We start from the raw sequence: 13,907 nt of genomic DNA, 5'->3' as shown, positions 1-13,907 counted from the left end.
GTGGCACCTATGGCTCAAGGAGTAGGGTGCTGGCCCCATATACCAGAGGTGGCAGGTTCAAACCCAGCCCCAGCCAAAACTGCAACAACAACAACAAAAATCTGCCAATGTTAAGGAAGTTTTCTATCAAATGGAACTTCTCTCAATTACTACAGTTCTGATCAGATTTAGAAATGTCAAACACTGATGAGTTTTATACACCAAAATGGAAGAACTGGAAATTCATATATTTAAAATAGTCTCTTTCATTTATATTTATATTAGGCCATTATGTTGGGTTTTTTTTAAAACTTAAAACCAAAACTTTAATAATCAGATTACTAAGATTAAAAGAGGGAAAGAGAATCATTAAAAGCCTCCAATTATAGTTAAAACAAGATAAGTCACAATATGGCCAGGAACACATCTAATGCAGTTTAAATTATAGTGGAACCTTTTAATTTGATCAGGTCCCATTTATTTATTTTTGTTGCTGCTCCAATTGGGGTCGTCTTCATAAATTCTTTGCCTAGACCATTTTTATAATTTCATGCCTTAGGTTTAAGTCTTTTATCTCTCAGGAATTAATTTTTGTGAGTGGTGAGAGGTGTGGATCTTATTTCAATCTTCTGCGTGTGGCTATCCAATTTTCCCAGCACTATTTATTGAACAGGGATTCTTTCTCCCAGTGTATGTGTTTGTCTGCTTTGTCAAATATCAGATGGCAATATGAAGTTGGTTTCTTATCTAAGTTCTCTGTTCTGGTCCACAGGTCTATGTCTCTATTTTTTGTGCCAGTACCATGCTGTTTTGGTCACTGTACCTGTACAGTATAGTCTAAAGTCTGGCAAAATGAGTTCCTGATTTGTTCTTATTGCATAGGTTGCACTGGCTACATACAAGGACATAATCAATAGAACAAACAGCCAACCTACAGAATGGGAGAAAATATTTGCACGCTATGCATCTGATAAAGGGCTGACAACCAAAATCTACAAAGAACTCAAGCAAATCAGCAAAAAAAAATAATCAAACAACTCTGTCAAAAAGTGGGCAAAAGACAGGAGCAGAAACTCGGCAAAGGAAGATAGACTAACGACCAACAAATACATTTAAAAAAGCTCAATGTCTCTAATCACTAGGGAAATGCAAATCAAAGCCACAATGAGAGATCACCTAACTTCAGAGAAAACGGCTCTTACCAAAAAGTTCTAAAACAACACTTGAAGATACCTCAAAGAACTCATATAAAAGTACACCTACTATTTGATCCAGCAATCCCACTCACTACAAGGTATTTACCCAAAAGAAAAAAAGTCATTTTATCAAAAAGACACATGCACTCAAATATTTATAGCAGAACAATTCATAACTGCAAAGATATGGAATAAACCCAAGTGCCCAGCAATACATGAATGGATTCATAAAACGTAGCATGTGTCTACATACACTCAGCCATAAACAAATGGTGATCAAGTATCTTTTGTAACAACCTGGATGGAAATGGAGACCATTCTAAATGAGTATCGTAAAAATGGAAAAAAATCAGTCCCTACAGGCACTCAATACTAAACTGGAACTAAGCAATCAACACTTCTGTGCACATATAGAAATAAAATGAAACAAAAATAAAGCAAGTCAGAGGGGAGAAGCCAGGAACGGTAAATCCACACCTAATGGGTGTAACGCACAAGATCTGGGGGGGGGGGCACCCTTATAACTCCAACTCAATCTATACAAGCAAACTATGTAACCAAAACTTGCATACTCTGGTAATATTCTGAAATTTAAAAAACATTACAGTAGAACCTCTGTAAGGTGACCGACCACCCAAGGTACTATAACAAACTGGTCAACATACAAAGTGGTCAACATAAGGAACTAGCCTACCGTGCTGATACATACATGTCCAGTCAATGAAAATCAGGTCAATTTGAGGAGGTGGTCAACTATGGAGGTTCCACTGTATGTCCAATATTTAGGTGAAAGTTAAAATTACATCTAATATTTAGGAATACATTTAAAGTTCTACAGACATCATCTCAAAGTGTAAAAACAATGTAAGTATGAAAGAAACATTAAATGCCACTAATTATTAATTAAAAATGCCCTATTGTTTTTTGTTTTTTTTTTTTAAGCTAAGCTCTCCTCTGAAATTACTAGATGGGCTCTCAGCCGGGCAGAGATGCTGCATAGCCCTGACTCTCCTCCCCACTCCCATAACCCGTCAAAAAGTCCTGGCTTCTTTTATTTCCTCTGTCCTCACAAAAATCGCCTTTCACTGCTCTGTGGTAGAGGGAGACAGTGAGAAAGGCAAGGGCAGGATTATTTCCACTTGGTAGCAGATACAATATAACAAAGTAACTACCAGCTACTATGTAATCCAAGCAATACCACCTTCTAGTATGAAGATGTTTCCAGGGATTCCAGAAGAGACTCTATTCTGTTTTGCTGACCATTATATTCCTGTGTCTGGCACAGTCCCCAGAGCAAAGGCTACACAAGGCAGCCTTCTCACCCCACTCCCCATAGCCCCTAATACCTGGAAAGCTGTCACCTGGTGGCAGCATAACCCAGGCATGAGGACCAGTATAAGCCATAATTTGGGATTTGAACAATATTTTTAGTGCTCTTGAAATAAAATATCCCCTCCAACATGTGTTCATTTAATTTTTCAGAAATTTGATTTTATTGCATTTTCAAGAATGCACTGCGATATAAAAGGAATGGAATTCCTATGTGGCTTCAGTTTTGATTTGTTTCATTGTTAATGAAAAAAAAAGATCTTGAAACTTAAACAGGCAATTTTGGGGGAGAAAGAATAGTAAAATTTTAATACTTGTATCATTTTCCCAAGGAATTATTTTTAAATTTAAATTTAAATCAGGAGCTAAAATCCCTCTCCATCGAACAATAGCATTTGTGTAATTATGGCAATGCCACCAACAAGGCCAAGAAGGGAGGTAATCACAGCAAGTCCCATCTGGGTGCTTCTCAGAGTGACTCAGACCTACCTCAAGTCCAAAATCAAAAGAGAGAGAGCCCTTCAGGGTCCTGCTTTCCACTGTAAGCTAGAAGGACATCTACTGGGGAACACGTCAAAGAACTCCAAGTGATAGTAAGAAGTATTCAGGGGTTCTGCTGGACTTTTTAGCTTTTTTAGTCTAATAAATCCTAATGGCCTCTCTGCACAAGAGTTTTCAACCTTTGAACTCATCGGATGGTCTTACATGAACTTAGTTGATTTTTATTTCCTACCATCCCGGTGGTCTAAAACAGTGACTATCTTTTTCATCATTTTAGCTTGTTTTATCCTTCCCATCTTTCAGTCTCACCCTCCCCAACAGTTTTTGATTTAACAGTTTATATCCCTTTTAATGATTTTACAGTTTTGTATTCTAATTCGGTTTTAGGAGAAGGTACCCGGGGAAACCCCTTGGAGACAGGTGAAATGCTAAGCAAGGGGGTGGGTGATGCTCCCTGCCCTTCAGTCAGCTGTTAGCAGCCTCTGCAGCAACCTTGACACTGGCTCTTCACAAATGAGGCAGAAGAATTTCATTCAAGGCTTCTCAGGAAGAATACAGATTTCACAAGGGCAAAGTTCACTTTGCTTAACAGCCCTTGATCTTGTTGTTTTTACAGTTGTGCTGTGTGATTCAGTTGAACCAATTTATCTGATTCTAGGAATTCCTCTCCTTTGCTCCATGCCACCAAGCTTGTTAATATTTCATGTAAAATTAGGCTGATTGCTATATCAGCACGTTCCCTACTTCACATGGTCCACGCCAGCAATTTCCAATGACTAAAGACCTTTGTTACTGTTGTTGTTACTCATGATTGTGCTCTGAAAGGCCATTAAGGTGTGTTTATGATCCGTGTGTGTCATGGCTCTTTCTACACGTAGCACTTATTATTTCAAAAATGATACTGCATCAAAAATGGGCTTCATTGGCGACACAAAGCACAGCTTCTCAGTATAACCTTAACTTGCCTAATACAAGATTCCTCAGAGACGGCAAAATAACTAATAATGAATTAGCTTTATGGAAAAAACAAACAAACAAACTAGTTCCACCAGGCAAGGGAGTATGGTAAATTACATACCATAACTATAGAATATAAAGGATTCTACCACCACAGAAAACAGGAGTACTAATTTCTATTTTTACTAATTTCCCAAACCAGGACAACAACAGAACTCAAGTTCACTAACCCTCTGGTGACAACTGAGTTAGCCCTGGCATATAAAAATGAATAGAACATGTTATTTTGCTGACAGCAACTAAGAAAGGCACCTGGCAGAAAAATACAGACCCATCAGGTAGTGCTAAAAAATACCTAACATCCTCAAACATACCATAAATTCAAAATCCAAACTTTTCACGTCAAATGGAAACTAATGAGAATGCCACTATTCCTCTTCTACATAATTCCCTAAAGCTACCCTTTTAAAGCTGAGTTTAATGTTTAGACTATTTTGGGTATAAAATCAAATTCTGCAGAGGGAAGAAGTGGAGGGAAGAAAAGTCAACCAACTCAGGATAGCCCTGAGTCTGTGCATTCCACAAAAGACAGATCTAAGTATAAAGGTTATTTGTGGCAAGACAGGCATTACCTTCAGAAAATGGGGGAGGGGGAATGATTTAACAAAGAATCTATAAACAAATTATTGATATAGCCCTGTTTCTACTTTTACCTGCAATTGGTCAGAAATAGCAAGGTAAAGATTCCATTTGGTCCAATTAATTTCATTAAAGTCAATGGGCACTGAAAACATCCCAAATTCTGACCATCTATCTCAAACCACAATGAGCTCAAATAGAGACTGAATTAACAAATGAGTAAAACTCTACTATTGCTATTGGGAAAAAATTCAAAGATCCCTCATTCAACAAGTAATAACTGAATGAATGCCCAGCAGACAGTAGAGATAAACAATAAATAAGATATCATCCTTACCCTCAAAAGCTTACAGTCGAATTGGGAAAAGAGACAATGGAACAGACATTTAGAATTTAGAAGGTAAATCCAAGGTACTACAGAGGGACAAGAGGGGGCACCTAACCCAATAGGTGCTGAAGTCTACAATGATCTGAACAAGTAAGAGTTAACAGAAAAGAAAGGAGGAAGGAAGAAAGGAAAAATGAAAGGAAGAGAAAGAAAAAAGGAAAAGAAAGGATGGAAGACAATTCTGAAGAAAGTATATTGCACATTTAGGGGAACATCAGTGATTCAAGGTTGCTGAAGAATCAGAACAAATGGATGTGTCAGCTCTTAAAAAGCTGCGTACCTCTTGTTAAGGAGTTTGAATATTAACTTGGACACAATGTGAAGTCATGGTAAGATTTAAGCACATGATCCAAGATTAGTGTGCCACAAAGATAAGGCCACAATAAGAAATATAAAGTAGAAGGGCATCAAGGCTGAAGCTAGAGATATCTTTAAGTAGAGATAGTTTCGGTAATCTGGGGTACATAAGAAGGTGTAGTAAAAGGGGCTGATGATGAATAAGTAAATAGAACCATCACTGAATATTAAAAGTGAATCACAATGTTCATTTAGCTCTTTAAAGCTTCGCACTATCGTACAATTCTGTATTTTCCCAGGCTTGGGTTAAAGAGGCTCAATCACTAAGCTGTCTCATTCATTCACCAAAAGATAGTCGTGCAGTGACGATCCTGACTATTCAACATTCGCCCAAAGTCCAAGGACATCCTCAGGACTAAACCCAGAGGAGTTCTCAATTTATGTTCCACTGAGGCCAGGAACACCCATGTATTCATGAACTTAAGGCAAAAATCATATTGTCTAAAAGTAATATTCCAAATGCTAAAATTTACATTAAAAACGCAACTAGGCTCGGCGCCTATAGCTCACCCGGCTAAGGCGCCAGCCACGTACACCTAAGGTGGCGGGTTCGAATCCCCAGCCCGGACCCGCCAAACAACAATGACGGCTGCAACCAAAAAATAGCCGGGCGTTGTGGCGGGCGCCTGTGGTCCCAGCTACTTGGGAGGCAGAGGCAGGAGACTCGCTTGAGCCCAGGAGTTGGAGGTTGCTGTGAGCTGTGATGCCACGGCACTCTACCCAGGGGGACAGCTTGAGGCTCTGTCTCAAAAAAAAAAAAAAAAAAAAAAAAAAAAAAAAAAAAAAAAAAAAAAACGCAACTAGTATTTAATAGGTGGTTTGTCACTTTTGTTTTCTCTTTTTGAGACAGTCTTACTCTGTCACCTAGGATTGAGTGCCATGGCTTCAGCCTAGCTCACGGCAACTTCAAACTCCTGGGTTTAAACAATCCTCCTGGCTCAGCGCCTACAGCTCAACCGGCTAAGGCGCCAGCCACGTACACCTAAGGTGGTGGGTTCGAATCCCCAGCCCAGACCCGCCAACAACAATGACGGCTGCAACCAAAAAATAGCCGGGCGTTGTGGCGGGCGCCTGTGGTCCCAGCTACTTGGGAGGCAGAGGCAGGAGACTCGCTTGAGCCCAGGAGTTGGAGGTTGCTGTGAGCTGTGATGCCACGGCACTCTACCCAGGGGGACAGCTTGAGGCTCTGTCTCAAAAAAAAAAAAAAAATCCTCCTGCCTCAGCCTCCCAGGTAGGTGGGACTACAGGTGCCTACCTCCATGGATTCCTCCTGCCTCAGCCTCCTAGAGTGCTAGGATTATAAGTATATGCCACCACACCCAGCATTATTCCAATACTCTTGATACAATGAGTATGTAAATGTCATACCAATCTATGCATCCTAGCACAATCAAATGAGAAGTTAGAAAAAAAAAAAACCCCCAAAGTTATGCTAGAGACATTAGGAGTATTTTATTTATAGAAAGCAGAATTAAAAGCAGAATTAAAAAACAAATATCCAGGAAAGGGACCTTTGCTTTACTAGAGGATAGTTAGTATCTAAACACCAGTGTTTCCACACTAGCCTGGCACCTTTAATTAATAAAAAACGATAAATGTTAAACATTAGACTATTATGTACAGAGGTAAAAAGATAATCCTAGGGGAGTAGGATGAGAAAGAAGAAAAAGAACAGAGGCAGAGAATGAGGCAAGATATCCTGCTTAGATACCTTCATCATCCAGCAGTATGGCTCCTAAGAGCTCTAAGGGGAAAGAAAACAACTAGTTCTGAGCTGTCAAACCATACTAGTGCTCGCAAGAAAAGCCCCATGACGATCATAACCAATTCTGCTGAGGCCATAATCATTAGTTATTTTGAGGAAATTAAAAATCTCAAGAATAAGACCCTTGGATTTCAAAAAATTCTAATCTAAATGTTACCGCTAACACAACAGACAGAAATCCTTCAAGTATCTGCCGTCTAAAATGTGTTATGACAATAATAAATTACATAATTGCAAATAGCAAGATGGAGAATATTGTGTTCTCAATGCAAAGACATGACGTTTGAGATGATGGATAGGTTAATTACCCTGATCGGATCACTACACATTATATGTATCAAAACAGTACTATGTACCTCATGAATACATTTAATACAAACATTACTTGTCAATAAAATTAAATAAAATAATAAAATTTAATGAAATGACTAAGCATCAGTTCAATATTGAAATTGGAAAGGAGTAGAGCCATGGATACAGATACGACTAGTGAGTAGAAATGGTTTCAAAACATTGAAAATAATGGTTTTCTAGTTTAAAAGTTATCACAATTTTTTAAATTGTGGGCTTACAGGAAGCATAAGACATTTGCGAAATCAGAACAAAAATAATTTCATTGAAGAGTTATTCGTTGTATCGTATTAAATCAAATTCAGCTCCATTTAAAAAAATATAGATTAATACTTAGCCTTTGGTGGTTGTTGTTACAGTTTGGCTGGAGCTGGGTCTGAACCCGCCACCTTGGTATATGGGGCCAGCACCCTACTCACTGAACCACAGATGCCACCCAATACTTAGCCTTTTTATCTCATTTTAAGATACACTACAATAAAACATTGGCTCTAAATCAACTAGATACCATTATATATTATATTTAACTTTTTAATAAGTTATTTTTTTACTGTTTTATGCTTTTTCTCAGCAATTTTATTACCCGATTTGTATTACTTCAACATTTTATTTACTTAGAGACAGAATCTCCCTGTCACTCTGTCATCATCTGTCAATGATGGCACAGCATCACTGTAGCTCACAGCAACCTCAAACTCTGGAGCTCAAGAGATCCTCCTACCTCTGCCTCCCAGAGTGTTAGGATTACAGCGTGAGTCACTGTGCTCAGCCTTTACTTAAACATGTTAAATCAATTTAGTAATTAGGAGTCCACAGACTTATGTTTTTTAATCTGATAACCAGTTTTGAAACAGAGTGTTTTAAAAAAACTTTTACTACTTATTGTTAAGCACACACATATACATAAAATACACATTTGTAATAACTCTGGAGTTTCTCAAGTTAAAGAAATATGCCCAGAATATTTGGGTACATCAGCAGTGTTAATTTTAATTAAAGAAGAGTGATGTTATCATTATGAATGTATAATGGAGAGAGGGTGATATATCATGGTCCCACAAGGAAAGAAGTTAATTTCCTTTAAACTGAGCCATAAATTTAACAATTTCAATCAAAATCTCCCCACAAGATTATGTAAGAGTCTGGAAAAAAGTTTCTGAAGTTTATCTTTAAGTAAAAATGTGTAAAAAGACAAAAAAAAAATTGCAGAAGAGTAAGGAGAGATTCACCTCACCTATTAATAAAAATCCATTAATTAGAGTGGTGCCTGTGGCTCAAAGAAGTAGGGCACTGGCCCCATACGCCGGAGGTGGTGGGTTCAAAAACCAAGCCCCAGTCAAAAACAGCAACAACAACAACAACAACAACAACAAAATCCATTAATTAAAATAGTAAATACTGGTACAAAACTAATATAATGGGTCTATAAAATGGCACTGGAAGACTTGAAACCCAAGTACAAAGAAGAGTTTAGTCTATAATAGAGATAATATTTGAAAGCAGTGGAATAATAAAATAATCATTCAATAAAAGATTTTGGGACAAGTGGCTAAATACTTAGATGAAACTAAAATTAGGGCTTAAATCTCATCAGATAACAAAGTAAAATATCAGGTGAATTAAAGAGTAAAAACTTAAGAAACAGCTCAAAATACTAAAAGTAAACAGAGAGTAACCTAACTGAAGAGAATGAGGAAGAAATTATACAAGAGTCAGAAGACAAAAGAGAAAACAAAGACATATCTACCTAAAACACACATACACACTTTTCTCCATGCTAAAATGCGTGTACAAGGCTGCAAGACATAAAACAGACTGGAAAAAAATTGTAACGTAACAGACAACAGAAAAATATCCTTCATTCAAAAAGATGAATTCAGCAAGAGACTGCAACCCAGACAAAGAATTATGAGTACATAATTTATAAGTAAATGTAACTAGTATATAAATATATAAAGTCCTCAAAACGAATGAAAATAAAAACAAAAAGTTGCAAAATGCCTGATACTTAGGACAGGGAACTTGGGCCATCATACTATGTTACCAGGATCATGAATAGATGTAGCATTTCTATAGGGCAATATGTATCAAGGTGTAAAAATGTGCCTCACTTCTGGCCCAATAATTCTTCTTTCAGAAATACCAGCTGAGATCATTTCCCAAAGATGTATGCATACAAATTCATCACAGTGTTCACAGCAATCTAGATAAACTGGGAACAACCTAAATGCCCATCAATAATAACAAATCTTAGTACTTCCTAAACCAAAAATACCAGATGTAGAGATCATACATTTGCTGACATGAAAAAAATGATGATACTCATTTATACGCCAGTTCCATGCGAAGAAGCCTTGGACTACTCTGTTCCTCGCTCTTGCTTCCAGTACCAAGAACAAGGCCCTGAACAAATCACCTTCTCAGTAAGCATTTATTAAACAGATGAATTTTTTTTGTTTTGAGACAGAGCCTCAAGCTGTCCCTCTGGGTAGAGTGCTGTGGCATCACAGCTCACAGCAACCTCCAACTCCTGGGCTCAAGCGAGTCTCCTGCCTCTGCCTCCCAAGTAGCTGGGACCACAGGCACCCACCACAACGCCCGGCTATTTTTGGTTGCAGCTGTCATTGTTGTCCAGCGGGCCCAGGCTGGATTCAAACCTACCACCTTAGGTGTATGTGGTTGGTGCCCTAGCCACTTGAGCCACAGGCACTGAGCCTAAACAGATGAATTTTAAAAGCAAATTACAGAAGATAATCATAATGTAGTGAGTGCCTTTCTCTTCCCTTTAAGCTCTCTCTAGAGCAGCAGTTCTCAACCTGTGGGTCGCGACCCCTTTGTAACAACGAAAATACATCCTGCATATCAGATATTTATATTACGATTCATAACAGTAGCAAAATTACAGTTATGAAGTTAGCAACGAAAATAATTTTATGGGTGAGGGTCACCACAACAGGAGGAACTGTATTAAAGGGCTGTGGCATCACTGCTCTAGCATTTAAAAAAAATTTTTATGATTGGGGAAATTAGCAATATTGTTTTTTAAAGAATTCATGTACTTAAAATGAACTCCAGAATGTGTTCACAAACTGGAGTTCAAAGTCCCCCAGACTAAGAGCAATAATATCCAAGGGGCATGTTTTCATTCATATTCAAAGGAAGATCAGTGTATCTTACACAAGTAGCATCCTTTCTAAGAGCAGGAAGGAGCACATTAATGAAAGGCAATATTTTCAAAAGGAAAGGTATATATTTTCTGCAGTAAAAAAGAAAAAAAACAAAAGTAATAATTTCTTAAAGTTCTTCCTCTCCTCTATTAACATATTACTCTATTGTACTTGATGGGAAAGATTACTATTTGTGACTGTTCTTTTTTTACAGGCCAAAAAGCTGTATCACACAATTCTTTCATTTCTTTCCATAGGCAGGTTTGGTCTTAAAGACAGTTAAACGATTGATATATCAAAACTAGCTACGACTCCACGTCTTTCATCCCATCACCCGGTTCTATTTTATTGACAGGCTCTATCACTATCTGAAACCACCTTATTTGAATTTCTATTATCTGTCTCTTCCTTCTAGACTGTAAGCTCCACGAGGCCAGGAAGCCTGTCCTGCTCACCATCGTGTCTCCAGCCCAAGATCTCCGAATTGTATCTAGTAGGCCTCGCATTTACTTAATAATGAGAAGATTGGGGAGGGTGGGTACAAATCTAAACAAGACAGCAAATGAACTGAAAAAAAGAAAAAAGGAAAGAAAATCACACTGAAATGTACAAACAGGACTCAAAGCTCTAATGCCAGGTCGGAGGTTTGGTGATATTTTCCAAGGTGGACAGGTGCTTCACACCTATCTAAGCGCATAGAGCTCTTCCAGGAAGAAGAAAATCAACACGGAGGTCTCCAGGTAGCTGCGAGCAGCTCCCAGAAGAGTGGAAACCATCATCACCATAACAGAAATGTGGCCCGTGTCAAGAGAAAAAACAAGGCACCATACATCTTGGCCCAGATGAAAAAAAAGAAAACCACACGAATGCCCAACACAATCAAACCAAGCGAGCAACCTTCCGTCTGACACGTAGGAGCTGTCTCCTTGCCCCTGACCGTGCAGCGCCAGCAATCCAGCGACCCCTTCACTCGCTTTTCCCTCCCAAAGTCGGTCCAAGGGGAGACAGAATAGGGGAAACAGTCTGAGAATCAGCTTTCTCCAGCCCTACCCGAACCCAGTCCCCTCCAAAACCCAAGTGCCTTCCTTCCATCCTTGCCTGTCCCCGAGGCCCCCTGAGGCTCTCCGCCGGTTGCCCCTCACTCACGTGTAGATGATGGCCATGAAATGCATCAACCACAGCACCAAGAAGAGGGCGAACCCAAAGACGGCCATTCCCTCCAGGGCCAGGTCCAGCAGCGCCATCCCCTGGCCCGCTGGCCCGGCCCGGCCCGTTCCGGCCGCCAACGCGGACAGCGCTCCTGCAGGAGGAGGACAGGGTGGGTGCCCGGTGCCGGGGCGCGGGAGGCGAGAGGAAGATGGGGAGAGGAAGGGGCGGAGGAGGGTGGGGACGGAAGGGGCGGGCAGGGCCTGCGCGCCCCCGCCCGCGCGCCCTCGGCCGCGCGCAGTTCCCGGCGCGCTCGCGACTGCAGGCGCTGCGGTGGCGGCGCTCCGCGGTCAGGGCGGCTGCGGCCCCGAGCTTCGGCTCGTCTTTCCTGACTCTCGCGGCCGCCGGCCGGCCCCTGCACGTCGCCGCCCAGCCGCCTCTCCGCCGGGCTCCGGGCGGTGCAGCTCCGCCAACCTGCTCGGCCACCCTGCTCGGCCACCGCAGCTCCGCGCACTAGTGGAAACCCGCGGCTCGCGCTCCGACTCCCCGGCGCGCCCCGCCCAGTTCCCGCCCTCGGGCTCCGCCGCGCCCTCCTCTCTCTGGGCGGGGCTCCCGCTCCTCCGCGCCCACCCTGCCGCCCGCGCGTCGGTGCACCCCCGCGCGAGCGCGCCCCGGGAAGCTTCCCCAGCTGCACGCAGGCGGGGCTTTCCCCCAGCTCTGCGCTCCCGCAGCCGCCCACCTAGCCTCGCCGGGCGGAGGCACCCGGAGCGGGCAGCATTGCTGCTCGGGACTGGGCTCCTTCGGCCGCGGCGGCGGCGGGGACTCCAGACCCCGCGTCCGGCTCCGAGGCAGCTCTCTCTCCGTCTGGCTCTACTGTTCGAGGCGTCCCAGAAAAAGACACGGGGTTCCAAGCAGCTCCCGGCGCTTGTCTTGAAACTCAACTCCCAACGCGGTGTCTACAGCCTCCCAGCTGGGCATTATCTGAGCGGCTAGGCCCTCCAGGCCACCTTCCTGGGCGCGAAGGTTTCCCATTGCCTCCGCCGCTCGTTGCTTTTTATGTCGCGGGATCTTTGATCAAAACGGACCCGACAGTAAAATAGTCTCCTTGTGCTTTAACAGATCTCTAAGCGCCGCGGAGGCCGTGTGTATTATAAAACAAATTGTTGGAAAAAAAAAAAAGAAAAAGAAAAATGTTCAAACTCAGAATGTGAAGAATCAATTGACATTGAAGTTCCCTAAGGCTGTCCCACACGGTAGCCACTTGGGGCTGAGTGAGTTGAGATGTGCGAGTGAACAATACACTTGCACAGGTAGAAAACCATTTAATAAATAGGTTACATTATAAAATTAATTTCACTTTAATTTTTTTTTTTTTAGAAAATGTGGCTATTAGAAAAGTTTTATTACATACGTGAACAGTTCAACTCTAAAATGGAAAGAAGTGTTACTTTGGATAGTAACGTAACTTAGTATTTGTCCTAATTTCCAGTCAGCCAGGAAGATGCTCTTACTAAATACTTTTGTTTCTTTTGCCTGGACAAGTTTGTATTGTTTCTCGTTTATTTTGTTTAAACAATGTTTATTATTGCAAGCAATTTCTTTTTAAATAATCCAAGAGCTCTCTTGAGAGATTTCACAATTGAATTCAATTTTGAACAGTTTATTATTGTTACTTATTATAGTTAATAATGATTGAATGAGCTACCTCAATCTACAATTAAATGATAAACTATAATGAGAAGTATTTAATGTCTGTATTGAGAACCAATCCTGGATTCAGTCTCCTTTGTTCTACCGGTATAAAATCAGTGGGAAAGAACAGTGCTTAGAAATCAAATTTCCATTGTTGAAATTTACTGGTTGATAAAAAAATGGATAGAATTCTAATATGGAAATAATTACAAACAGAAACTTTCAGATGTCACTATTATAGTTAATTCTAAGACACACTTTTCCAAAACACTTTAACACATTGCAACATTTCTGAAATGGGATTGCATCTCAGTCAACGCCATCTTACAATTAATTGCCATTTTTTTCTTTGTCAAAGATAAAATGGTGCTGTATCTGGCTCGGCGCCTGTGGCTCAAGCGGCTAAGGCGCCAGCCACATACACCTAAGGTGGCGGGTTC

The 13,907-nt window shown here is 40.9% G+C and overlaps 1 protein-coding gene across 1 annotated transcript in view; it reads right to left on the bottom strand.

The window, feature by feature from the left end:
* UGCG (UDP-glucose ceramide glucosyltransferase) overlaps window positions 1-12,160 on the bottom strand; it is a 45,487-nt gene extending 33,327 nt beyond the window's left edge. Inside the window, exon 1 of the mRNA XM_003785221.3 lies at window positions 11,776-12,160. Coding sequence (XP_003785269.1) covers window positions 11,776-11,873 — 98 coding nt within the window. The 5' untranslated portion in view covers window positions 11,874-12,160. The remainder of the gene's footprint in view (window positions 1-11,775) is intronic.
* Between the last annotated feature and the right edge of the window lie 1,747 nt (window positions 12,161-13,907).

This window comes from Otolemur garnettii, unplaced genomic scaffold (genome assembly GCF_000181295.1).
Source record: "Otolemur garnettii isolate 467f Iridium unplaced genomic scaffold, OtoGar3 scaffold00014, whole genome shotgun sequence".
NCBI classification, from domain to species: domain Eukaryota; kingdom Metazoa; phylum Chordata; class Mammalia; order Primates; family Galagidae; genus Otolemur; species Otolemur garnettii.
This window is presented reverse-complemented; position numbering and strand designations above follow the sequence as displayed.